Consider the following 27,949-nt stretch of genomic DNA (forward strand, 5'->3'; position numbering starts at 1 on the left):
ATCCTCGACCTGTGTCCTACTTTTTTGTAGTGTAGAGTGAATGGTTGCTTGATGTCTCCTTTGTCTCTCCAGATATCGATCAGCTCAAGATCTTTTTTGTATATGGCAATCCACTCTCTCATTTTTGGCAGGTTTGCCTGTCTTCCTGGTGGTGACCTGTCTAGTTTAGGGTCCATCACGAGATTAAAATCTCCTCCCAGGATAATAGGTGAGGTAGCTAATAGAAGTTGTGAGTATAGTTTCCGTAGGGGTTCTGCATCGTCTTGATTTGGACCATAATATCCTGCTATCGTGAGCGGTCTATTCTCAATCTTTATTTTGAGTATTGCCCATCTTCCCTTGTTGTCCACTTCTACTGAATCAATAACCGCTTTTAGAGACTTTTTTATGATTATTATGATTCTTTTGATGTTACATTGTTGTGTTGTACAAGCGTATGTATCTATCCAGCCTAATTTTTTTACTATTTGTATCCACTCTTCTTTCAGGAGATGTGTTTCTTGTAGTATTATAACCTCGGAATTTGATGTTTTGATATATTCTAGTATTTTGTTCCTCCTATTCTTTGTCCTTAGCCCGTTTACATTCCAGGAGAGTATCTTGATGTTTTTAGTTGTACTCCCCATTTTTCCATTTCTGTTTAGATTGTAGATTATTGTTTAAAATCTCCATTTTGTTTCTCCTTTTGATACAGCGTATGAGGACTTTTTTGTTGTTGTTTTTTTCCCTAATTTGCGCCCCACCCTTATTTCTTTTCGTGATATTTTTGTGTTTTCTTTTTATTAGTTTTGTGTAAACCTCCCCGGGGAAGCCTCCTTCTTCTTTTCCTTTGGTTATCTTCATAACCGGCTGTGCTTCCCTGCCCCGTGATTTCCTGATTTGCTCGTGGTGTTATTTTGTAGCCTTGCACCTCTGATTTTTCTGCTATTAGTCGATATTATGAATTCAAGGGGTTTCCCACTAACTCATCGGTTCTTCTGCTCTTCTCTGGTCTCTCATAAATTCAATGAATGTTCTGACTTCTTCCGGTTCTTTCATGTTCCTCATTTTGTTCCGCCACATTATTCTAAGAGATGGTGGGAATTTCATTTGTACCGTAGCACCAAGTTGTTGAAGTTCTGACATTAAATTTCCTAACTCCCATTGCCTGGTTTGGGACGCCTTCGACATGTCTGATCCTATTCTAAAGGTCCAGTTTTCTTTGTTAAAGTTGCCATTTTTCAATGCTTCCCCCAAGATTTTCTCTTTTAGTAGGTATGTTTTGAAATTCACGAGTATTTTCCTTGGGGTCTTCCTCTCCTTGTTTTTCCCAAATGGGTCCCTATGTACTCTTTGGATGTCCTCTTGTAACAGTGCTTGGTCTGCCCAGGGAAAGAATTCCGTCAGTAATGCTACTACAAATTTCTTTATGTCTGAACCTTCTTTATTTTCCGGAACATTTAGAATTCGTATGTTATTTTTTCTTGCTTGGTTCTCTAGTGATTCCATCTTTTCATTCATTATCTTGGTTTCTTGTTTCAGAGAATTTATATCTTTCTACTGTTTTGCCTAAGGCGAAAACTTCAGTTTCTACTAGCGTCACTCTCTCGCCCAAGGCATTTAGTTTATTATCCCATTTTTCACAAGCTTCTTGTATTTTATCTTGTTTGGCTTCAGATATTGCGAATATTTCTCTCATTTCAGTCCATATTTTTTCAAGGAGCTCCTCTGTTTGATTTTTCTGAGGGTGTTGAGTGTCTTTTCCCCCCCCTTTGTGATTCCCCCGGTGTTTCCTCCATATATTTTGTTGCTTCCTGTGTTTTTTTGACACGTTCCTCTTTTTCTCCCCCCTCCGCCATATGTTCTCCTTGAGACTTTGTATCCTTTTTCGAATTAACTTCCTTACTGCTTTTCCAACAGTCTTCTAGACACTTTGACTCGACACCTTTTTTGTTCTTAGTTTTACTCTCTTTTTTTGTGCTGTGCGAGGCTCCTTTATCCAATTTTGATAGAGCTTGTGAAGTTTCAGCTCGATTTAGTGGTAGTGCTGTGTTAAAACAACAACAACTTTCTTCTTCCGCCCTCGTAGGTGATAGTTCGTAAGATGAGGGTTTAATCTGTTTGCATTCTTGGGTAGATTGAAGTTTAAAATAAAATCTTAGAGAGGGTGTCACTTTTATTTTGGTTTTTGATTGAGACGAGGATACTATTTTTTCTTTGAGAGTAGTCGGTCCTCCTTCAGAATCAGTCTTGTTATTGTCTCTGATATGTTTTCTGAGCTTTTTTTTTTTAGCTCTCTTGGAGATATCCCTTTAGGATACTGCTCTTGTTTTAGGAAATTTCTGTTTCACAGGCTATAAGTGGATATTACTTGTTCCCTTTGTTCTCTTTGCTCTTCTTGTATTTTTAGAACTTGTCCTCCCTGAGTTTTTGTTTCTGTTACTTGTGATTGAAGGGGGGACTTTTCCGAGTTGTTATAGCCTTTTTTACCGCCCTCCACTACTATGCTCGGCAAGTCACTCATAGGCTGTTTATCTATGCTTTCTCTTTGTTTGATAGCTTGTTTGTTAGCTTGTGTGTCTAATGGGTATTGGAAAATAGTTGGTTCAGTTGGGCATATAGATACTGTTACTAAAGTCTTGTCTTGTGTTTTCTTTGGATAAATTGGAAGTTTAAGATTAAACAATTTTTTGACCTTACCTCAGGGGGTTGCGCTTCTTTTTCGTTGTAATTACTTGTTTCTTTCTTCTGCTGGTTATTTTGCTTTTGCTTGTGCTTGTTTCGTTTGTTGTTGCTTCCAATTTCCCTATTAGTAAGCTTTTCCCCCGTATAGTTTGGTTTGATCGCTAGCCTTTCCAAGTTATTCGATTCTTGTTGCACACTTTTGCTTTCAGTGCTTGTTCTGTGTTCTTTCGGCAGCTCACTGCCTCTCACGCTTACTCTGCCGCTTATGCCCCGGAATTGGAAGCTCAACCTTCCGGCGGCTCGGCTGCAGCGCGATCTGGCTCCCGCAGCCACCGCCCAGAAGCTGAGACTGCAACTCGGCTCCGCTCTCTCCTGCCTGCCACAGCGTGAACTCTCTCCTCTCCCAGGTACGGAAACTGCAGAAATCACCATGCCGTGCCGGTTTGCCGATGAGAGTCCCTTGCCGTTTGCTAGATTACCATTTACTTGTCATTTCGTGCATTTGTGGTGCTCTTTTAGGCTACCGTCTTCCCCGCATGTTTCACAGGTTCAGGAGCACATCGGCTGAGCGTCCTACCCAGCCGCCATCTTCCCCTTTACTATTACACTTAAACATTTACACATTCAATACACATCAATACCTAAGAGAATAATCATACTTTAGGATACACATCAATACCTAAGAAAATCATCATATTTTTAGGAACACGAGAAACTCTACCAGAAGCTTCCCGTCCCATCACCTGAGTATTTTCCCGTCCCATCACTTGAGGATTATTTAAAGGATTGGAAGACACCCTGGGTGTTAGCAAAGGACCTAGGGAAGAACTTTTTTGCAAACACTCACTCACCTTTTTCTCCGACACACTCCCTTTAGAATACAAGGCAATCCTACGGAAATTCCAACACTGCCCATTCTCCAAAACTACATGCAATCTATGGACCTCCTTAACCTTCATAGGATCAGAGAATTTATTCAAACCATGCTCTCTCCGACCCAACTTCATTTTAACCAAATCTCCAACTTCAACCCTTCCAGTTTTATCAGAAACAATACTGCTAGCAACCCTGCTCTCCAACAACCACTGCGGAATCAACTTAGTCTTAGGAAGTCTGCCACGCATACGCTCAAAAGGAACTACATCCGTAACTCCATGGGTAGTAGTATTTTAAGACCAAACCATGTCTTCCACTGCTCTACGTACATAGCAGTGACCTTGCACAGACATCTGTATAGTACCCTTCACTAAACGATTCATCCGCTCCACCATTCCATTACCCTCTGGGTTGTATAATGAAGTGCACATGTGTTTAATACCGTGATTATCAAGGAATGAATGCATTGCCAATGAGGTTAGTTGAGTCCCATTGTCTGTGATCAATATCTTTGGAAAACTTTCCTTCAAGAAAATTGACCTTAACTGTCTAATTACCGTATCAGTAGTAATGTTTCTCTTAAATTCAACGCACAACCACCGTGAACACACATCCACCAGGACCATAGCAAATCTACAATCACTTGATAAAGAATCCATAGGACCAATGAAGTCTAAACAAACTTTATCCCATGGCAAATCATTCGTACTAACAATTGAACCTCGAGTAGGAGTAACAATTTTTAACCTTTTCTCACTCTCTTTACATAACAAACATGATTCTACCCACCTCCGAACATCATCATCAATTCCAGGCCACCCAAAAAAAAATTTAAGAAGTTTAAGAGTCATATTTTGCCTGAGATGTCCTTCATGGGCAAGACCAAAAAGCCTCTTCCTGAGAGAATAAGGTGGAATAAATCTTTCACCCCGCAACACAAGATCACTTGAGGACCCTACACTAAGTTCCTCTTGCAATTTGACGAAGGGACGTAAAGAAGGTTTCACATCACCTTCTCTTTTCCAACCTAAACGTATAGCATCAACAAGTTCAATAAAATCTGGATCTTCAATAACTGCTTGATGCCACTCTTCCTTGGAGATTGAACTAAAATCCCCTGCACAAGCATCCTCAAAACTAGCAATAACACACACACTCTCATCCTCAAAGTTATCAAATACTGTCCCAGATGCAATGGGCAAGCGTGACAAACAGTCAGCTTGAGTGTCCTCCAACCTGAAATATGTTCCATCCTATAAATGTACTCTTGTAATTTAGCTGCAAATTTCATTAAGCGAGGAGAACCATTATTAGCCCCACCAGGTGACAAGATTTTGATGAGAGGCTTATGATCAGTCCTCAAAGAAAACTGCACACCCCACAAATAAGTTCAGAAATCTGAAACACCCCACACAGCAGCCAGAGCCTCTCGCTCAATGACGGCATAATTGCGCTCAGAAGAACTAAGGCAGCGAGAAGCAAAAGCTACCGCTTTCTCAACTGCCCCTTTCTTCTGAGACAACACCGCGCCAATGCCATAGGCACTAGCATCAACTGTGACAAACGTGTCTCTTCCTGGCTCAAAAGTAGTGAGGATACCAGCATTAATAATTTCATTTTTGATCTCCTCAAAAGCTTGTGATTGTTGAGCTTCCCAAGTGAATTGCACTCCCTTTCTAAGCAATAAACGCAAAGACTCCGTTCTATGTAATACTCCAACAACCCCAAAAAGGATTTTAACTGATCTTTGTTGGAGGGAACCGGAGCACACCTAATAGCTTTTAACAAATCCTCTTTAGGTTTTACACCAGCTTGAGAAATAGTGTACCCCAAGTAATCAATTTCAGTTAAGAGGAATTGACATTTGTCCCTCCTCAAAGTAAGACCTGCACTGGATAGAATCTGAAGTACCTTGGATAAATTACAATTGTGCTCAAGTTCATCCACCCCTGTAATTAAAATATCATCCTGAAAGAAGTGTACATGCTTCAAATCTCTAAATAAAGAATGCATCATTCGTTGGAAAACGCCGGCCGCAGATGCCAGACCGAATGGCAATCTTTTGAACTGAAACACACCATCAATCATCACAAAGGCAGTTAATTTTCTAGAACTAGGATGTAACTCTACTTGATGGTAAGCAGATCTTAGGTCTAACTTACTAAAGAACTTGACTTTATCCATCAAAAGGACCATTTCAGAAATATTGGGTAAAGGAAACTTGTCTACAATGATGTTCTGATTTAACGATCGAAGGTCAACACAAAAACGGAGCTTACCATCCTTTTTTTGCGTGACAACTACTGGCGAAAGCCATTCTGAGGCCTCCACTGGCTCAATAATGTCTTTTTTTTGCATATCGTCAAGCATTTCTTTGACCTCTTTCCTTACAGCAATTGGGATCCTCCTAAGAGAATGTCTAACTGGAATAGCATTATCCTTAACTTTCATTTCATGCACATACCCCTTCAACTTACCAAGACTGGGGCGGAAAACATCACTAAATTTAGAAAGAACAGTGTCAACATTATTAAAATCATCAATAACTAATACCATGTCATCTGATCTTGGATCAAGAATAATATGTAGATCATACTGTTGTGCCCAACCTAAGATAGCTGGACCATCATCAGAGATATAAACCTTTCCCACTGCCGACCTCCCTTTAAACTTAAAAGAAGCATCCATGACTCCTTTCAGTTTAATAACTTGACCCGTATAACCTTTAGGCATAATATCACTATGTAGGAGAGGAGTAGAGGGCCAATATTCTTTATACAAACTGTAAGGAATGATAGAGAACATTGAGCCAGGATCAACTAACAGAGTAACAGAAACGCCATTTACAATAAAAGAAGCTTCAATATCACTTTCAACACATAAAGACATGTCTGGAGGAATAATATCATCTTCAACAAAATTCACTCTGTTAAAAGATGGAAATTTACAAGCTTTGCTAATATGACCTCTTTTACCACACTTACGACAAGTTTTATCTCTGGCAAAGCATCCTTGAAAATCAGCAGCATGGGACATGCTACCAGAACTGAAACAAAACAACCCACAAATTTACGCCTCCATCCAAAAGCACCAGTAAAGAATTTTGGTTTCTGAGAGAAGACTTTAGATTTAACATCAGGAGACTTAGTATCAGAGGAAGAAAAGTCCTTATCAACTTTGCTAACGACATAAACTGTCTCCTCATTTTTAAGTTCTAGAATACGCATTTCCTCCATGCACTTGTCAGACTCCTCCACGACTTTAGCGATGGCAATAGCTTCCAAGAGCGTAGGGTTCTTGGCAGCCCAAAGTTTTTGTTGCATCCTCTTGTTCTTACATTGTACAATTAACTGATCTCTGATCATTTGATCAGCCATCACGCCAAAATCACATTTTAAAGAAAGTTCCCTTAGACGAGCAACCATTTGATCAACAGTCTCTTTTCCTTTCTGCGGAACAGTATAGAATTTATGTCTCTGCATGACAATGTTTACTTGTTTTCCGAAGTACTTTTCCAGTCGTAACTTGGCTTCATTATAAGGATTGTCTACAAGTTCACCATCTGCATTTCGAAGTTCCGGCAGAAATTTAAAGACATGTTGTCTTGCTTTACCTAAGAAATTCAAAAGAATAGCCTTTTTCCTTGCAGCAGGAAACCTAAGGCCGTCAATAGCTTCCAGGTAGTTTTAAAAAAAAAAACAACCACTCCTCCCATTCAGTGGTCGGAATTTCTCCTTCAACAAAAAAGGTAGGGGGAGGAGCAATAGTATGATTGGCAGTAGTAGCCATGAATATTGTAAATAATGGAACTGCGGAATTTGACTGAGGCAGGCAGTAATAATTATGAAATATTTTTTTTTTAAATTCTCAAAAATTCACGAAAAATATTAATATAGACTGTAACAATGAGGGCTTCACTTTATATCATTTTTATATGACGTTTAGAACTTGTTAAAAGGCAAAGAAGCAAGTCTTGAATGTTGCCTTCATTCGTTTTTCGTGGTTGGCAAAGCGCAATACAAAGCGCAATAGAAAGTGGAAACGTGGTTGGCAAAAATGAGTAGACTTAAAATGGCCGCCACGCTGTGCGCGATGGGGTAATGCCGTACATGACGTGAAGAAAAGTTTAGATGAAACGCGACTTACGTGTTGCGCGCGCAGAATCTCTGTTGTTGCCTGTAGCGCGAGTCAATGAGCGCGAGCCAATAAAATATAAAATTGTACCTTCAGAAAGTTATACTTCTGGACTCACGGCTCTGAACTCCGCTTGTTCAAACTTGCACTTCAATGTCACCAGCGCCGCGTTTTCACCAGATTTCAGCCCGGATTTTCTCAGCCTCACCGGATTTTCCATAAACAGTTGGATGAGAATAACAGAAGGACAAGATGAACCAGGATCGTCGCCAAGAATGTTGAGGTTGAAGTCACGACCAGGAGAACAAAGATAAGTGCAGTCTTCTTTATTTAAGATATTGGCCACATAAGTGAGGATTTCCGTCCTGCCTCAGCAACCGCCAGATAGAGAATGCTGAATACAGAACCTATAACACTTAACACTCTAATGAAAGAAGACAGTGATCCAGACTAGAACTAGAACATAGGTGATGTCATCCTGTAAGAGAAAAGTAAGGCACAACAGTTTGCAGTCAGTGATGAGCCTGGCTGCAAAGTTGAGCATGGATTTGAGTGGAGCTAGGTGAACCTTGGGGGCTCCGGAGAGGATGGCATTGCTGTAATCAATTCGCGAAAGGACCAGTGATTGGACCACTAATTGAAAGTCATCAGTAGGAATAAAGGGCTTCATTTCTTTGAGATGACGGAGAGTGAGGAAGGCTCCTTTAGCCGAATTTTAGATGTGCACATTGAGAGTTAGGCTAATCTCAATGGAGATACCAAGGGATTTTACTGAGTTGGGCAAGGAGAGAGGACAGTTGGGGGCATTAAGGTCGAAATCCAGGTTTGAACGGGGAGAGGGTTGTTTTTAGGGGACAAGAGAATGATTTCAGTTTCTTTAGGGTTGAGTTTGAGATGATTTAGTTGGAACCAGGATTGAATCTTAGTGAGTGTGTTGTTAAGGTGAGGTATGTCCGCGTGGGTTTTGATCTTAAAGTAGAGTTGGGTATCATCGGCATAGAGGTGGTAGTAGATCAAGCTTGTTTTAGAATAAGGGTGAGGGGTTCCATAAAGAGGTGAAAGAGAGAGGGAGAGAGAATAGATCCCTTGGGTACTCCTAGGGAGACCAGGGTGGGGTTTGATAAGTAGTCATGGATTTTGATTCGCTGTGTTCAGTGTTGGAGATAGGAGACGAACCATTGGTGGGCAGTGCCATCGAGGCCAAAGCGATCTCTGAGAACATTAAGTAGGGCAGAGTGGTTAACTGTATCAAACGCTGCGGAGAGATCAAAGAGGATAAGTAGGCAGGTCTCGATATTGTCAAGGGAGGGGTGGATGTCTTCAATAATGTTAAACATGGCAATTTCGATGCTACAACCTTTCCTGAAGCCTGATTGTAGAGGGTCCAGTAAGTTGACATTTTCGATGTCTTTATCTAATTGGGGCAGGACACATTTTTCGAGGGCTTTGGAAAGAAGGGGAAGGTTAGAGATGTTATGTTATGTTATGTTATGTTATGTTATGTTATGTAATGTTATGTTATGTTATGTTATGTTATGTTATGTTATGTTATGTTATGGGGACTTATATCGTACACAGCTGCTCCAGCGAAGGAGCGTCCTGGCGCTTGACAAGGTAAACAACACAACACAACTAAGAAGGCAGCAGACTAAAAAAGAGCCAACAGGCTTAAGGAAATAGAAAGGTCTTAATGGCCCTACGAAATGAGAGAAGATCATCCAGCGCACGGATCTTTAAAGGAAGGGAGTTCCACAAGACCGCAGCCCGCACTCGAAATGAGCGGCCTCCAGCTTGGCTAAGCTTAAACCGAGGAACCACTGCAAGTTCATGGCCCAAAGATCTTAAAGAACGGGCAGGAACGTACGGGGACAAAAGGTTAGTAAGAATCTGGGCAGAGGAGCCCTTGAGGATTTTGTAAGACAGGCAAAGCACTTTAAATTGAATCCTCTGCTTAACCGGCAGCCAATGAAGGGAACTCAAGGCAAGATGGGGCAGAGATTGTTTAAGTCATTGGGGTTGGCCTTAGGGTTTTTAATAATGGGAGTGATTTGTCCTAGTTGGAGGGAGATAGGGACACATCCCGTGACAAGGGAGGTGTTGATGATTGTGGTCCAAGATGGGGCAATGATGTGCTTTAGGTCTTGGACAAGGTTAGAAGGGAGGGGATCTTTAGTATGGGAGGACGGTTTCAGTTTAGAAATGATGTTAAAAACTTTGCGCTCATTTACAGGGTGGAAATTATGGCAGGAGGCATTGTTTTTTTGGTTGATAGCGAGGGTGGTTGGTTTCAAGTGGTGTGGTTATAGGTAAATGTGGGGAGTACTTTGGGGAAGGTATCGTAGTTGGCGTGTGTGAGGAGTAGTTAAGGTGCAGTGAGGTAGTAAGCAAGTGTGAGGTGGGATCACGGGGTGTATGGAATGTGGTATGAGTTTTGGAAGTGATGTCAGGAGTGTGTTGGGAGTTATTTGGGATCTGAGTTGAAAGGAAGGATTGCTCTATTTTGGTGATTTATTTTGAGAAGAAGAGGGCAATGTCTTCACATCTAGCAGTCAAGGCCAACGGATTTGGAGGTGCGTGGATGTTTGGTTACAAACAATGTTGAACAGTTCTCTGGGTCTATTTTTGGCCCGATCAAGTTATGTACGGAAGAAGGATGCCTTTTCGTTAAAAATGTGCTTCTTATATGTCAATCTAGCTGATCTGAGGAGTGCAAGATGTGATGGAGAGGGATGCTGTCTCCATGTTCTTTTCATCAGTCTAAGTGAGCGTCTTTAGTTGTTGAGCTCTGAGTTAAACCATGATTTGGAAGGGATATTTCTTCGATTTTTTTAGTCTGGGCAATTTGGTCCAAAGGCATCGGTGACAGCTTTATTAAAGTATTCAGTGGGCTTATTTGCATTTTGTGAGGGAGGGATGAGGAGCAGTTGAGCTTGAAGTTTAGACTCAAGTTCACCAGGTGGAATTTGGTTAAGATATCTGGTCCATTTCCTAGGTTTTCTGATTTTAGTGGGGGAGGGAGTACTGTGGAAGCAATGGTGACTAGTATGAGGTGATGGTCGGACCAGTCGTTGGGAACGATATTGGTCAGGAAGGCCAAATCCTTATTGGTAATAATAGCACCCAGGATGGCTCCTTTGGTATGGGTTGGGGACAGGCATAGTTGTTTGAGGTTGTTAATCTCAAGGGGATTGGTGAGGAGGGTGATTGTGGGATCATCAGTATCATTCCAATGGAGGTTAAGATCTCCAAGGAAGAGATTTTTAGAGTTGGATAATGAGCATTGTGTCAGATGGTCGGATGCTTCATCAAAGAAAGGGATGAGGATCTCCAGGAGGGTGGTAGATATTATGTAGACTAATTGTGTGGCAACCTTGCACTTTTAGTTTAGCTTCAAGGTATTCAAAGGTAGAGTGGTCAGAATTGTTGGCAAGGGAGAGCTGAAGTTTGTTTTTGAAGATAATGGCTAAACCACCTCCTATTCTGTCTGGTTCCTCTATTCTGAGGACAGAGTATCCGGGGGGAGAGTAGGTCAAGTATTCTCGTTGAGTGGTCATTGAGCCAGGTTTCCGTGAAGAACGCAATGTGAATGGATTCGCTTAGGATAGTTTCCGTAATTTCGGTGGCATGTCGGACAGAAGATTTACAGTTCATAAGCATGCAGGCGAGGGGTTCGGGGTTGCTTTTGGGGGCGGTTTAGGAGTGGATGGTGGTTGAAGAGGGGGTCTGGGTGAGAGGGGAGAGGAGGGGATTCTGTTGGTCCCCAGAATAACGGGGATGTTAGAGTAGGGGAGTGGAGGATTTTTGATTGACGAACTAGGATGTTAAGAGTTGCCTAGGGCATTAAGGTCAGACAGGGAGAAATGGCTTGTTGTGCGGAGAGGTCTATGCATACAGCAGCGGAGAGAGGTAGTTCTCCAAAGATTGTAATTAGTGGGACTTTTTTGGCCATCATAGGGGGAATTGACATGTTTGAGGAGGGTTCTGGAGCAGTGGAAAGAGAGAGGAGGGCAGATTGTCAGGGGCACTAAAAACAATATTTCTCAAACTAATCAACATTTGTAGGGACTTCAAAACAGAGACAAGAGTGCATGTGTGTTTTTGTTAGAGTGGTCATGTGAAATACGACAGACACTTTATCATAACTAACTGAAAGCACTTATGCTCAACTATTTACAACAGAATATATATTTTTAGGGGGTGTAATACCTCAAACCCCCCCAAAGCTTTGCCTCTAAACACTTCCTTCTGAACTGTAGAAATGACTCCTGTAGAAGAGAAGCGGATATTGTTTACTTTCTACTTTCTGTCTCTTTCTAAGTGCTCTATAATGTGGCACAAAAAGGAGCAGAAAAAACGGCCTCTGCATTAGGTGACTAACAACTGGCATACGTTGAGGCCATGTGTGGGCCACAGCATGGGAGTATTAAGATGTAGTACATGACAGCACTGTGCTTTGGTAATTATGACTGATGGTCACACTACTCAAGGATCAGATGACTCTTCAGTGCAGGATTTGGGTGCATTAAGGCCACCCTTATGCAAGATAATAATAATTGCTGCGGCCAGTCATGTAAATATTCATCCGTTGGAGGTATTTTGATTTGTCAGGGTATAGTCGGTCTTGTAATGAAATGTAACCAGTGGTGTTTTAATAAAGAACATTTTAAACTAGTGTGGACGTCAATTACCACTGAATAATTCAAATACAGCTGTCTCAAATGTATTCTTGAAATCCTACAAATACAGCCAAAATACCTGTGAAAGAAAACTATTTTTATTATATGGAATCCACGCCAACAATGCTACAGACAAGAAGGTAAAAGAATCAGTCGAAAAGCTAAAATGATGTGTGCAAAAAAGGTTAAATCTGCTGTGAAAGTCTCAATGAGGAAATATAGTAGTGAAGAAAATGGCAATAATATGCATGCTTGATGCCTACTAAGATGTTGGGAATCAGCTATAATCAAAAGGACCGCCGTGATACAGGTAGGAGACCCACTTACATGCTAGCGCCTTACAGCATTTAATATGGAGCTTTCCACATGTCGCATCATTTTAACTTTAGGACACAGTGGCAGTTGTGGATCTTCGTGATGGTGAATCACATTGTATTACATATCCGTCCCCTTCGGTCCTTTGTTACTTAGGATATTGGACTTATCAAGGTCCGCCTAGCAGCATTTGGGATTTTTACGGGCTGCGAGGCAACGCTCACTGACCCGCAATTACATCCATCTCCGTGGCACCATTACCGGCGTAACACTGCCTGCTTGGTCATGGGAAATTCAGTATTTACACTGTTATAGAAGTTTTCTCTTCAACAAATTGATTGTCTTCTTACGAGCAACTATTGTAGTCATCAACAGGACAACTTTCTTTGAGCCTTAAAACAGCCCTGCGGGCGAAACGCGCGTCGGCTGCTGCTGTGTCTTCGCTTATTTTGGAAATAAAAGTGAGAAGTGAAAAGACCTGATTTGGGAGTGTGGGTGCAGTATTTTTTGAAGCCTTGTTCTCAGGACACTGGGCCGAAGACTCATTGGAAACACATCATGAGGGAGATTTTCCCATAAGTCTTGCTATTTGAATAACTTCTTTTGTTTTTGGATTATAGATATAGTGATCGAGTGTGCTCTGGTGCAGTGTGATTAATCAGTGCTCAGGACCATATAGGTCTAGAGACTTTTTTATATCCTGGTGGGTGGGTATTAAGACGCCATCTTTTGAGCACCTCTCACCAATTGAATTCAACAATTTCTATGTAGACTCAGAATGTCATAAGATGTGCAGACTGGTCAGCAAACCCACAATTTTTCTCTTTGTATTAAGAACGTAATGCATGTCTTTACAAATTGCCTCCCAATAAGTTACATTAAAAGAAAAACAATATACCTGACAAATAGGGGAGACAGGTCTGATTCAGCATGGTTTAGAAAAGTTAGGTGACAATCTCTCTGATGCCAATGTTGTCTTTGATATACCATGAGAGAATTAAATAGATATTGTCTAGGAGCCAGTCATCGAAGTTAACTGTACAAGTCTGCTGCTGACTTTGAGGGTTTGCAAATGAAAAATGATAAAAAACTACAAACTTCATGCTAAATTAATCTTAATTTTAAAAGGCATGCATACTTATTTTTATTGAACCTAAATTTACCTTACACTTTCCCTCTGCCTAAATCTTGCTTTTCATGGTTTGGTATGCAGTTCAAGTCCTTGCGGAATCTGTATTTTTATAACTAATACAGGAAGCCCAGCAAGGAGAAAACACAGCTCTCAGAGTTAAAAGCATTGTATTGGTTTAAACCTTTTTTTAAAATTTATTTTAAGCAGCATAGATTGACAATAGCCACCACCTACAACTGATGGCCGGTGGGGAACAATAAGAAGTGAACATTCCAAAAGGGGAACCTAAAGTAGAAAGGAAGGAAGTGAAAGTGTAGTAGAAAGGATTAAGATTTATGGGGTCTAAAAAAGTCTCTGGTTCCGTGATGTTGACAGATAGCCACATTGGGGATTATATTTCTGCCTGGGGATGGTCTTCCGGGTGGGAGTTCACAGTAGGAAGCAGAAGTACTCGGAGGTAGCTTGGGCAGGTGAGTTCCCTAAATTCGGAGGAGAGGAACTCAATGGTGGTGCTGATTGTTTTGTCAAATCTGGGTAAGGTACGGGACAAGCCTGCCGTGATCTTCTCCATGCCCATTGTCTCCCAGACCTTGTAAAGCCAGTCTAATTTGGTGGGAACCTCTTCAGTTCCCCAACGGGACAGCAGTGACTGTTTAGGGTAGGTAATGGGGGTTGGAAGTCCCAACAGAGTGTAACTGGGTATTTCCGTGTGGTGTATGGAATCGATATCCTGTATAATTGAGCCCCAATAGACCTGTATTTTTGGGCACTGCCAAATAATATGGGTGGATGTGCCCGGTTGCCCACAGTTGCGCCAGCACAAATCGCTTCCACCGGGCTTACATGTTGCGGTTCTAGCAGGGGTATAGTACCAGTAGTGTGCTATCTTTAAAAACATTTATTTTCCCGATGTACTACAGGAGGAGGCTCCGCCCTATGAATTATATCCTGTGACTCTTTAGGGGAAAATTCCTTTTCCATCTCCGATTCCCATCTACGCTGTGCTGGGGTTTTTAACAGTGTCTTTCAGGCCTTCAATAATGGTGGGACATACACTCCAACCAGTCTATTCCATCTAGAGATCCAGGGAACCTTCCAGATATGCATCCCTGATATTGCCTTGTCAAGAAAACACCAGTGCTTCTCAGACTCTAATTTATACCACTCTATCATGTACCGTAGATGTGCTGCTCAAAAATATCTCGCTAATTGCTGGACCCCATGGCCCCCATCGGCCTGCCTCAGGAATGTTTGATGTTGTGCCATGCGGGCTCTCTTCGCTTCTCATATAAAATTCCCAATAATGTGTTGTATTTGGGCTATTATTCGATGTGGGGGGTACAATGGTAGCATCTGCATTACATATAAGATGCGAGGCAGAAGGGTCATCTTGATGGCCGGCAGCCTGCCTAGCCATGCTTCTTCCAAGTGTGGAGCTCACATCGAGTCTCAACTAATAAGGACGAGTAGTTAGCCTTAACTATCTTTTCCCGTTGTGGGTAATATCTGCAGTCCTAAGTAAGAGACGCCCCCCCGAGCCCATGCGAACAGGAATTTCTGTCTGAGTTGTTCCAGTTTAGCTCTGGGAAGTGTCAGTCTGAATACCTGTATCTTTTGTATATTGATTTTGAATACCGAGACCCCGGTAAATGTTGTGATTTCTTCTAAGAAGAAGGGCCAGAGAGAGCAATTATTGCATGAGGAAGAGCACCACATCGTCTGCATTTAGGAATATTTTGTGCTCCATGTCTTCCATCCGATTTCCAGTGACCGTGGAGGTTTCCGATTCTTTTGGCAAATGGCTCAATATAGAGCGCAAAAAGCAAGGATGAGGGCGGGTACCCCTGATGGGTGCCCCTCCCTATAACCATCGAGCAAGAAGCTATACCGTTCACTCTAGTTCGCGCTTCCAGGACCTTGTAAATACAGTTCACCCATTTCTGATAGCGTTCCCCAATCCCAAACCTGTGCAGGACGTGTTTCAGATGTGGCCAATGTACCTGGTCAAACGCCTTCTCGGCATCGACTGACACAAGCAACATAGGCTGCTGAGTGCGATGAGTTTTGTCTATTATTTTACAGAGACGCCTCGTCCCGTCTCTACAGTTACGTTTGGGACTAAAGCTGGATTGGTCTGGGTCCACCAGGCCTTGCATGTATTGAGGAAGGTAGGCCACCAAGTCGATAGTGAATATCTTTAGATCAACATTTAGTAATGATATTGGGTGGTATGAAGCGCACTCCAGAGGGTCCTTTCCGGGTTTCAATATTCAATATTACCACCACATCTGCCATAGACATTGTGGGGGTTCAAGGGCGAACAAGGAGTGGGGTAAGTTCAGAGGCAAAAGATGTATAGAAATCAACTGGAAAACCGTCTCCTCCCTGCGCAATACCTACAAGAGTCTCTGAGGGGGGAGGGATGCCACTGGTGCCTGGCGGACATAGTCCTTGGCCACAGCCAAATCCAATATAGTGTAGAAGGCTTCAAATTAAGCAGCAATATCAGTATTCCCCTGGAGAGTCTCTCCCCGGGGAGTCCATACACCTGCAATGCGGTGTGAGTTCGTCTGGGACCTCAGTAAGTGTGCTAAGAGTTTCCCAGCTTTGTTTCCCCTTCATAGTAGCGCTGTTTAGTATGTAGGAGTGCGTATTCCGCACAGTCACAGTCCAAAGACCTCAGCTGCTTCCGTGCGGTATTAAGTTGTCTTCTTGCCTGAACCGCGCCGGTGCGACAGTGAAACTCTTCCAGTTCCCTGACCCTCATCTCAAGTAGCTCCCTTTTGTCCTTCCTTTCTTTGATCAGTCCCACCACGATGGACACAAACAGCCTCTTATGACAGCCTTCAGCATATCCCACACCTGGGGAAGTGGAGCCGAGATGTTGCCGTTAATTGCCAAGTAGTCGTGTATCACATCTTGTATGGTGGTAAGGTTGGAATCGTATGCGAGTAGTTTGTGGTTGAGTCTTCACGACCTCTGTCGAGGGGACCCTTTGGGCTAGTATAGCACCAGTGATATTGGGGAGTGGTCTGACAACACCGCCGTCCCTATCGTAACATCTTTGGTACATCCCGTAACCTAGGGAGAGGTCCAGAAGAGGTTGTTCTGTGCATAGGTTTGGTGCGATGCCAAAAAAAAGGTGTATTCCAGGGCAGAGGGGTAACGATGTCTCCATACGTCTGTCAGCACCACCTCCCCAAGCCTCTGGAGCATGGAGTCCGAAAGATATTGTGAGTGTCCCATCCGTGCTACTGACCTATCTAGCTGTGAGTCAGGTACCATATTAAAGTCCCCGCCTAGCACTAAATCCTTGTCTTGAGAGTCTAAAATGGTGTTTAGTGTATCTCGAAGGAAGACTTCCTGGCGTTCGTTAGGGCTGTAAATGGAAGCTAAAGTGTATGTGTGTGGATCCAATAGAACTCGCAGCACCAACATCCTGCCTGGCGTCTCTGCATCTACCCCCAGTACTGTTGACGGGAACTGTGAAGATATGAGAATGGCCATCCCTGCCTTTTTCCCCATGGTCAAGAAGTATTGTCTAGCATACCATTTAGACTGGAGGCATTTCTAGTTGGCGTGTAGTAAGTGGGTCTCTTGTAGCAGGCATATATCGCAGTTGGCCTCTCTAAGCTATGTGATGACTGTGCGCCGTTTAACGGGTTTATTGAGTCATCGTATGTTGAAGCTCATTATCCTGACCCTAAATGTTGACATATGGGTAATTATGGGGATACGCAGTGATTCTCATCTGGGATTTGTGAAGATCGGAGCCCACCCCATCCGCCCACCGCAGATCTGGGCCCCATATGCTGGCATGCCAAGGGGTAGAGGCATTTCCTCCACCCTGTCTTACCCACTGTCATCCCCTGAGAAATCACCCCTCATGTCCGAGCCCCCCCCGCTGCCCAGGGGTTTGAGCATTGAACCATCCAGCATAGAGATGCCTCCCCTTCTCCTGGTTATGATCTCCTCCAACTCTTGATTTAGCTCTTTGCATGGATCTCTGTATTTCCTGACCATCTGATTGTTTCGTCCTCCTCACCTGTGGTAACAATAGCCCTAGGCCCCGAACATAGAGAAAGAAAATAAGAAAAGAAGAAAAGATAAGAAATGCAGACGACACATAGATTAACAAACACATAGAAAGCGTCATCAACTTAGCATAAAACGCACTATTGTGCATGGGTTCATGTGTCTGGTGGTTGGTCATCCCTTTATCGTGAGTGAACCCCCTCCACAAAGACCAATTTTCTTCTTTCCTGGACCCATATATCAGATTCTGTGGCCTGAAGGTAGAGGGCAACTACTGTGTGAGTGCTCATACAGTCATAGTTTCTCTGGATCCGTCTGTGTTCTGTATCTGTCGGAGAAGCACCTCTCTTTCTTTCTGGGTCTCCATCGCAGTGGGTTTGGAAGGTTTCTCTTGTCTGGTCCCTCGTTGTCTTCCCGGCTTTAGTGATCCACGTGCGGAGGTGCCTTCTGCTGGTGACTCAGACATGCCCCCCTCCAAATCAAGACCTAGCACCTCCTGCACCTCTTTTAGTGACCAAACTGATTGTAATTCTTTGTTCCACACAAATGAGAGCCGAAAGGGAAGACCCCAGCGATTCCTTTATCGCGCAGGTAGGCTGTGGCTGGTTTCCAGGGTTTACGTCTTCGGAGAGTGAGCAGCGACAAGTCTTGGTAGATTCCAACTTTGAGCCCCGCAATGGTCGCTTTATCTCTAGTTGCAGCCATAATGATCTCCTTCTGCTGGAAGGAGTGAAGACAGGTGAGGATATCTTGTTGTTGGCCTGGGTCTTTGGAAGGCCGTCCAGCGCAGTGTGTGTGATCCAGAATGTTATCTTTGTCTCTGAGCGCCAGTGCCACATGCTGGAAGAAGCGATTCACCCAGTCCTCCAGCTTTCCCCCATTCGCAAAGAGAGGGACGCCCTTGATGCAAATGTTAGACCTCCTAGAACGGTTTTAGAGGTCCTCCAGGTGGAGGTAGAGCTCTTCATTTCCGTCTCTGAGATCCAACAACTTGCGGGCCTGTTCAGTGATCTCTTCCTCCCTGCGGTCGTCATTCCTTTCCAGGGAGTTAACTCGCTCTGCAATTTCCTGGATCTCTGCCCTGATCTGCTGCATATTGGAGGTGACATCCTGTCTCGGACCTTCAAAGTCTTCTCTGAGCGTTCCAAACAGCTGCTCCAAGAATCCACAGGTGATTGGATCCTCCAAGTGTTCTCCAGTTGAGTCCATATCTTTCTCGTAGGGTTGGTCCACTTGTTGCTCAGAGCCACGTTCCTCTGCCTTTTTGGTATCTGGTTTCTGAAGGAGATCTTTGATCGTCGGGATCTTTCTTGCTCGGTGTGTGGTCATCTCTACAGGGTGCTTATGCAAGCTTTCCAGCAACGTGTTTGTTCCGACTGGCCTCTTCTGGGCTCTCAATCCCCCTGGTGGGTCCGCAGATCTCTCCTTTTACTTCACCCGGCATTGGCTTATCGCTGTGGACCACTTTCACTTCAGGCCCAGTGGATATCTGGAAGGTAGTGCAGCAGCATTCACGTAGCCCTAGATCAGTGCCCTCTCTGTGCCGATAGTTCATGTGGCATACGTTCAGGGCTGATACATGGGTTTGCACCCCCGACTCGGAACCAGCCACCAACCTTCTTTCTTTGGGGTGCAGTCTGGCAATGTGCTATGTCTTGATCTGGGATGCCTGGGCTAGTCTCTCATCCCCCGTGGATCAGGTGATCACCAGTAAAGGTTAGAGGCACAGGGGGGCCCTTCCCCACCCAATTCTCTAATCCCCTCGTGGATCAGGTGCTACCAGCAGTCGATAGAGGTACTTGGAGGGGAGTCTTTCACCTCCCTATCTTCCCTCATGGGCCCCTCTGTTTTCTGGGCCTATAGCAATGCCTGGGGATGGGACCCGGTCCTGCCGCTGTGTGAAGTCTGCCAAATCTATTATATCTGTCCCTGGAGGGTGCTTCAGGTGGTCCCCAGATCCATTTTCCATTCCCCACCATCTCATACACTCCGGGCCTAGCCAGGGCCCATCTTAGTCACTCCCAGCAGCCCGCCAGCCCTGCATCTATCACCTCAGTTGCATCTCCCATGGGCCCGATATCTAGGGTGGCCAACTGGCATGGGTGCAAATTCAGGACAGTAAGGTTAAAAATTTAGGACAGATGGTCACAATTCAGGACAAAAATTCAGGGCAGAAGGTCAAAATTCAGGACAAAACTTTGTGAATAAAAGGAACTTTTTTCAGACACATCAGAGGAAGTTGTGCAATAGTATAAAAGTAAGTAAATAGACAACCACTTAAGTACAAGTCAAAATAAGTTTATATTAGGTTAAGACAATCGTGCACTTCACGTTTATTTGGTATGCGTGCAGCTTTAAGTAACTGTGCAGGTCTTTTTGTGGTACTTCATATGATAATTTACATTCTGTCATCCAATAATTCTTTCATCCATCATCCAATCTTTCACCATTCATTATGTCCTTCCATCTGTGTGCCCATCCATATCCAAACCTTTTCAATCATTTGCAAACCTATCCATCATCTATCCTTCCATCCATCATTTCACTCATCCATCCCTTCAGCCACCCTTTTACTCATTCATCCATCATCCATCCATCCACCCTTTCACCCAATCCATCCTTTCACTCATCCATCCACTCTTTCACCATCCATCCATACACTCATCCAGCCAACCATTTACCCTTTCACCCAAGCCATCCTTTCACTCATCCATCCACTCTTCCACCCATCCATCCATTCACTCATCCATCTAACCATTTACCCTTTCACCCAAGCCACCCTTTCACTCAGCCATCTACTCTTCCACCCATCCATCCATTCATTCATCTATCTAACCATTTACCCTTTCACCCATCGAGCCATCCTTTCACTTACTCATCCATCCATCCAGTCACTCATCTGTCCACCCTTTCACTTACCCACCCATCTTTTTTCCAGCTCTCCACCCTCCCTTTCACTCATTATGCATTCTTCCACTCATCCATCTTTACAGTCTTCTTTTCACTCATCCATGCACCCATTCGCCCCTCCATTCTGCCAATCATTCATCCACGCTTTCACTCATCCATCCATCCACCCTTTCATTCCCCTTTCTCTTAGCCACCCATCCTTTCAGCCACACTTTACCCATACACCTACCCACACACCCACCCATCCTGTTGCAGACAGAAGATGCCCATCAAGAACTTCACCCTCCCTGTAGTTCCTAAAGCCTAGGGTGGGTGAGGTGGGGGAGGGGAGAGTTTACTATGCACCTGCACATAGGCAATCTGAAAACTAGGACGTCATGAGTCATGCATAATGCACAGTGCCAGGACATGAGGTAACTAACATGGTGTTGTTTCAAGGGCTTTACGTGGGATGAAAAAACTGGGGGTTTGTCCAAGGGGTGTGTCTGATGTAATTAAGGGCTTGGCTAAAAACACCTAAGCTAAAAATATGTGCTGAGCATAGTGTGCCACCCGACTGGTATTTTGACGTTTCTATCATTGCATCTAGTAACTTTAGAACAACTACAAGCCATGACTATTTGCTTTGTCAAGGATGTTGGTTGCATAAAATAAATAAAAAAACAGAAACTATGACTTTGTGGTATATAATATTAACAATGCTTCAGCTCTGAAATTATAAGACTGTGAAAGAACTATAAGGTAGTTTTAACTTTTTTACACTGTAATCGTGGTACTTCTCTTCTACTACATATTCTTTTTGTTTGCCTGCTTGGTTTATCTTTTTCTTCTGGGGCAATTGTGTTTTTGAAAAATACCTGGTACAGAAAAGGGTTTGGGTCACACTAAGTAACAGGGATCCTACAGTTTGTGTGCTGTGGTCCCCTTAAGTGCACCAGGGACCCATTTGAAACAAGAGCTAATCCCAATTTGTCCACCAACTCCTAGGCAAATCCTAGCTCAAATCATACAGAGAAGTGTGCGAAAGAAATCTGAGTTTCTGCAACTTGGAGTCAGAAAAAACATGCACAAGTAAAAAATGATTCCTCATTCTGGGGGTCAAAACGTCAACACTGAATGAAGTGCAACATGTCACCCAAAAAATGCTGTACCCTGTGTCAATGATGTTTACTAAATGCTCAGCTCACACCTAGATTTGTGTGAGAATCAAAATGGGATTCCAAGTTATGAAATTTCAAGTCAACCTGATATTGCTGAGGGTTATCTAGAGTAGTGTTCAGTGTCACGCTCCATACCACTGCCTAAGAGGAGTCTTAAACTTAAATGTCTTCAATCTAACCCTAACAGAATGCCCTGCCCGAGACTGAAGGAGGCCACCACATGTTTTCACAGCCCAGCCTGTCCCCTTGTCATACTGTATGTGGTAATCAGCCGGCATACAGAATGACAATGGGCGGGTGGGGCTGCTCTTTTGCTTCGCAGATGAGTGAGAGGCTGCCCCATCAGGGAGCTGAGGCCTCTCATAGGGAACAGGTTTCTATTCCCTGCAAGGACCAAAATTATGGACAAAAGGCATCCGTAAAAGGAATCTTCATGGACAACGGGCATGAGGTCCAATTTACGGACGGTTCGTGAAATTTACGCACGTTTAGTCACCCTACCGATATCCTTTCACAACGATCATTCCCAACTGGGAGGAGTCCATCGGCCATTTCTCAGGGCTGCGTCACGGCCTGTCTCCTAAAACCGCCTGTCTATTTGCCACTCCAGGGCAGTTCCCGGCTAGGTTGGCCTCTCCCTCTGCTGCTCAGTCCGGACACCACTGAGCGTTCACTCCAGCCTCAGGCAACTTCTCCCTCCCTACGAGGGATGCTTCACCTTGCCTGAAACTGCCACTCACTCCGACGTGGACAGAGGTCTGAGGGACGGACTCCTTCTCTTTTCCACTTCCACCAGGTCGCTGACGCCAGAAGTCGCCGTTGCGTCCCCTGCTCTGCTGCTGCTCGCAGATCACGTTGATTATTCTTTATGTGCCCCACAGAGCAAGGTGCGTTTTGAGGCATGTTTGGGATCCAGAGATGGCTGTTGGGTGTTGATTTTCAGCCTTGGCTTGCGGATCTCTGAGAAAAACGCTGCTACTTTGCCGCCATCTTGGCCACGCCCCGTTAAAAGCATTTTAGTTGTTACATATAAACCGGAAAGAAGATATAGTTTCAGGATACCTGCTCCTTTCTGTAAGTGATGATTTCCAACCAAAGCCCTCTAGGCCCTCTGTCTTCCCCAAACCATTAGAGCCTTCACCAAAGGTCTGTGTGAACACAAAAAAGCCCTTACTTAGATAACATTAAGCATTAGATTCCCTGGATGGACACAAACAGTTGCATTTCGTCTCCTATGTCCTTAACAAGTACATACAGATGTTAAGGACTTATTTCATTGGACAGACCAATAGAATGCACCCTACTGGCTTATCTTTGATTGGCTGTTGCCAAACAGTCAGTGGGAAGGGATGTTTTAAAGTATGTAAGGTGTTATGGTATGACTGTGGGGTGAGGAATGAGAAGTAAGGTTAAAGGATGAAGGATGCTGAATCAGGAGTGATGAATGAGGGATGATGCTTGAGGTATGAAGAGTAGTAATGAGAACTAGGGATGATGAATGGTGGCTAAGAAGTAGGTATGATTGTTGAGGGATGGTAAGTAGAGAGGAGAAGCAGGGATGAGAAATAGGGGACAAAAGTAGTGCTAATGGATGAGACATATGGATGAGAAGTAGGGATGAAGGATAAGAAAGATGGTGATTGTGAGTTAGGGATTATGGATTAGCTATAGGGATGAGAAATAGGGAAGATAAATGAGAAATAGGTATAATGGATGAGAACCAGTGTTGAGAATTAGGGGTACGGGTGGATCAGAAGCAGGTATTAGAATTAGGGATTATGGATGAGATACCACGATGATCGATGGGAAGTAGGGGTGAGAAATTCGGATGATGGATGAGCAGTATGGATGATTGGTGAGAAGGAGGAATGAGGAGAAGGGATGGAGGAGGAGAAGAAGGGGTGGTGTATGAGAAATAGGGTTGAGAAGTAGGGATGATGAGAAGTGGGGATTAAAAGTATGGAAGATGGGTGCAAAGTAGGTATTAATAGTAAGAGTGAGGGATGAAGGATGAGAAGTGATGAATGGATCACTACCCTGGATGTTGATAGAAATTGGGTTTCTGGTTGGCAGAGGTATGCACCCTGTCCAAGAAGGTTCACATTCCTTGTCAGGGTAAGTCCGAAACACACAACACATTAGCCTGGGCTTACCCTGTGGTAGCTTGTCACAGAGCATTCAGGCTTAATTTATGAGGCAACGTCTAAAGTATTTGTACAACATTTCAAACAGTAAAACAGTGAAAACACCACAAAAAGACTCCACATAGTTTAGAAAAATTGCTTATATTTTTAAAATAAGACCAAAATAACAAGAATTCAAAAAAAAAGAAGACAAGATATGAATTTAAAAAAAGTAAACTGTTATGTAGTGCTTAAAAACAACTACCGCCACCAGGGGCTATCTGGCCGCACTTGAGCTGGTCAAATCCAACGGTTGAGACAGACCGCAATGGAGCATGGGTCATATGCACGTACCGGCTTTTGCCTGCTAAGCAGTACCTTGGATGCGTTGACATCGAGGGCGATGCAGGGAGCAAAGGAGGAAATGTTTTGTCATCGATCTTGCAGTTTTGGGCGAAGCATTGGTTCAGAGCTGTGCACTGTTGGTGATGTGTCGTGAGTCAATATGCGAAGAACACTGTGGTGATGCATCGTTGTTGAACCATTGGGCTGAAGGCAATGCGAGCAGCTGAACCTTGTAAAGTCGAAGATGCGCCAGAGGCTGAGGACAGTGCATCGTGCAGTCGGCAAGGCAGTGTTCACAGTCCGTGCAGGAGCTGCAATGCATCAGCGTCAAGGGAGATGTGCTTGTTCTGAATGGCCCAGTGTTGTGAATGCATGGATTTTCATAAAGCAGCACTTTAACCCCTTCGCTGCTCATGACGAGCTCAGCTCGTCATGCAGTACACTGGTCGTGTGCTCCTGACGAGCTGAGCTCGTCATGAACAATGGGGATCCTGGAGTTACAGCACTCCAGGGGAATTCCCTTAGCACTGATGTGGTTAAATTCACTTCCAAGGGCCAAGGACTGAATTGGCACAACTTGGCAGAGCTGGTTTCAGAGCAGACAGAATTCAAGTGCTGTTTGCAGGTTGAATCGAGGATTCTTTGATGTCCCTGAGACTTCAGAAAGCAAGAGGCAAGCAAATAAACCCTTGGAAATACTTATTGTTCTGGGATGTAGAGATGCAGGCACAGTCCTTATCACTCCCAGGCAAGAGGGCAGCAGGCCACCACACCAAAGCAGTTCAGCAAAGCAGTAGTCCCTCTAGCAGCACATCTGTCCTTCATCCTAGTAGAATGTCCTCAGTTCCAGAAGTTGGTGGTGTCAGAGCTCCGGTACTAATACCCAGTTGAGACTTTGAAGTGGGGGAGACTCCAAGAAGATGCCTTTGAAGTGCATAAGTCCCAATATTTCCTTCCCTGGCTCCAGACTCACTACAGTGGACATGCAACCTTTTGTGTGGTAACAGGACACAGCCCCTTTCAGGCGTTTCAGCTCCTCCCTCCTATCCTGCCCAGGATGCCCCTTCAGGATGTGGATGGCCCATCAGTCACACCTAAGCTCCCTTTGTTTGTGGCTGTCTAGAGGGAATGCGCAAAGCCAGCTGTCACCCACCTCAGACATGTAGTCAGAGACAGGCAGAAGGCACCAAATGGTTACAGTAAGAAAATGGCAACTTTATAAAAAGGACATTTTCAGAATTACAATTTAAAATCCAACTTCACTCTAAGTTGTGTTTTTAAATTTTGATTCCAGAGACAGCAAATGTGGGTGTTCTTGCTCTTACCAATTGGAAATTACACTTATAAAATGTAATAAGACAAACCCAATGGAATATATACCCTCACAACACATGCAAATATATTGCATGTCATTACAAATGTTTGTGTAACAGCAGGGAAGGTATTGGATTCTAAATTCAGCACCAGTGCGCCCCCTACAGCAAGTCATAGTAATAACTTGCGATGTAATGGTATTTGTGGTAACGACCGCGTTGTAATGGTACCGCGTTGTAGATACAGCGTTGTGAACGCTGTTTCCCATCCAAATGATATCCTATGGGAGAGATAGGCCTTGAAGTAGTGAAAAACGAATTTAAGACTATTTCACTACCAGAACATGTCAAACTCAGAAATACGCCTCACCCTGCCCATGGGCTTTCCAGGGACTACCTTAGGGGTAACTTATGTGTATTAAAAAGGAAGGTTTGGGCCTGGGAAGAAGGTTAACATGCCAGGGCAACATGGCAGTTTAAAACCGTATGCACAGGCTCTGCACTGGCAGGCCGGAGATGTGTTTAAAGGGCTACATGGGTGGAACAATCAGTGCTGCAGGACCACTAGTGCATTTAGTTTACAGGCTCTGTGCACATGTAGTTCACTATACTAGGGACGTATAAGTAAATTAAATATGCCAATTGTAGATAAGCCAATGTTACCATGTGTTAACTATAGGAAACATGAACTTTATCACTGGATGGCAGTGGTAAGTGCCCAGAGTCCTAAAACCAAAAAAAGCAAATTCAGCAAAAAGGGGTGGACGATGGCAAAAGGTTTGAGGGTGATCCTGCAAAAAGGGCCATTTCCAACAGATGTCCTAGAATGGATGCTCTATTCATGTTGTCATTAGCTCCAAACACTGGTGGACTTAATAGCAGAGCTGAAAACGAATCCCTGCCTGAAAGTCTACCATTTTCCAAGCTCTAAGTAGGGTGGCTATGTTTCGGAGTAGGCGGTTTATCCCCTACATTTGAAGGATAAATCCATTAAAGCTGTCATTTAAACCTGGCTCTTACCAGTGTTCAACCATAGGGTTTGTGCATTATGCAAAAACTTCTACATAACCCTCTTTAAAGATTAGGCCTGTGCCTGAATTGCTTAATATGTGAACGTTTGGGCAGCTGACAGTTGTTAATTTTCTCTTTCTTGCAGGAAAACGGTTTTGCCTCGGAGCAGGCCTTGCTTCGATGGAGCTGTTCATCTATTTCACCACCATCCTGCAGAACTTCAAGCTGAAGCCTACCTGCAGTCCTGAAGAAGTTAATGCATGCCCAAAAGGAATATTTCTGTCGAATGTACCCTGCCCATTCAAATTCTCTTTGATCCCACGCTAATTCCAAGACTGCTATGTCCAATCTACAGTACATTTTGCTTTAATATGACATTTTCAGGTAAATCAATTAAAAGAGACAAGTCCCTGGATAAAATATATTTGACCCCAAGATGAAGCATCTCCCAGCTTTCAAACCTTTTTTTCCCTGAGCTTTTGCATAATTTCTACTGTTTGGATTAATGATGTATTGAAACAGGCGGATGCATTACCCAGCACAAAAGCCATTGTATTAATAAAGAGGTACTGTCAAATCTAATTGGTTGGGCTGTGTTGTGGTGCATGCATGCAAGTTTATACAACTACAAGCACACAATCACACCAATGTTAGAGATAAACATGAAAGCCCATCAACATGTGTATATGCAAACTCAGTCGGTGCCCTCTCCTCCCTTTCTGGTGCTGTACTGCGTGATGACTCTCCTGTGGACAGACATGGACATTGGGTCTGTGGTGTTGGTCACCTGTGTGTCATGATTAAATCACATTGTCCCAGACCTAGGGACATGCTATTTGCTCCTGAGGCGGAAGCCGGGAGCTAGTTTCTTTTTGCTAATAATTTTAAAACTGTTCATTTCTCCGCACTGTTTTTAAAATAAAAATTGTTCATTCCACTCACTTTGCTGAAACCCCCCACTTATGAGCGAGTAGGCTCACCTTCTTTGCGCCGCACTAGGGACCTCACTTTCTGCTCCTGTAGCTGATTAGGAGCTATTTGTTTTCGGGGCTTGGAGGGGCCGATTATCCATAGCGGCCATCTTGGGGGAGGACTAGGTTGCCGCGCTAGTGGTTGGGAGGAAGCGCTGGACCCGCCGCGCTAAAGCGCATATATTGAGCGGGCGAGTTCGGTTTGGTAAGACCTTGGGACATGCTATTTGCTCCTGAGGCGGAAGCCGGGAGCTAGTTTCTTTTTGCTAATAATTTTAAAACTG

At 43.8% G+C, this 27,949-nt stretch overlaps 1 protein-coding gene across 1 annotated transcript in view; it reads left to right on the forward strand.

The window, feature by feature from the left end:
* LOC147692004 (cytochrome P450 2F3-like) overlaps positions 1 to 27,276 on the forward strand; it is a 753,496-nt gene extending 726,220 nt beyond the window's left edge. Inside the window, exon 10 of the mRNA XM_086938297.1 lies at positions 26,840 to 27,276. Coding sequence (XP_086794423.1) covers positions 26,840 to 27,021 — 182 coding nt within the window. The 3' untranslated portion in view covers positions 27,022 to 27,276. The remainder of the gene's footprint in view (positions 1 to 26,839) is intronic.
* The last annotated feature ends 673 nt before the right edge of the window (positions 27,277 to 27,949 follow it).

Source organism: Lissotriton vulgaris, chromosome 9 (genome assembly GCF_964263255.1).
Source record: "Lissotriton vulgaris chromosome 9, aLisVul1.2, whole genome shotgun sequence".
NCBI lineage: Eukaryota > Metazoa > Chordata > Amphibia > Caudata > Salamandridae > Lissotriton > Lissotriton vulgaris.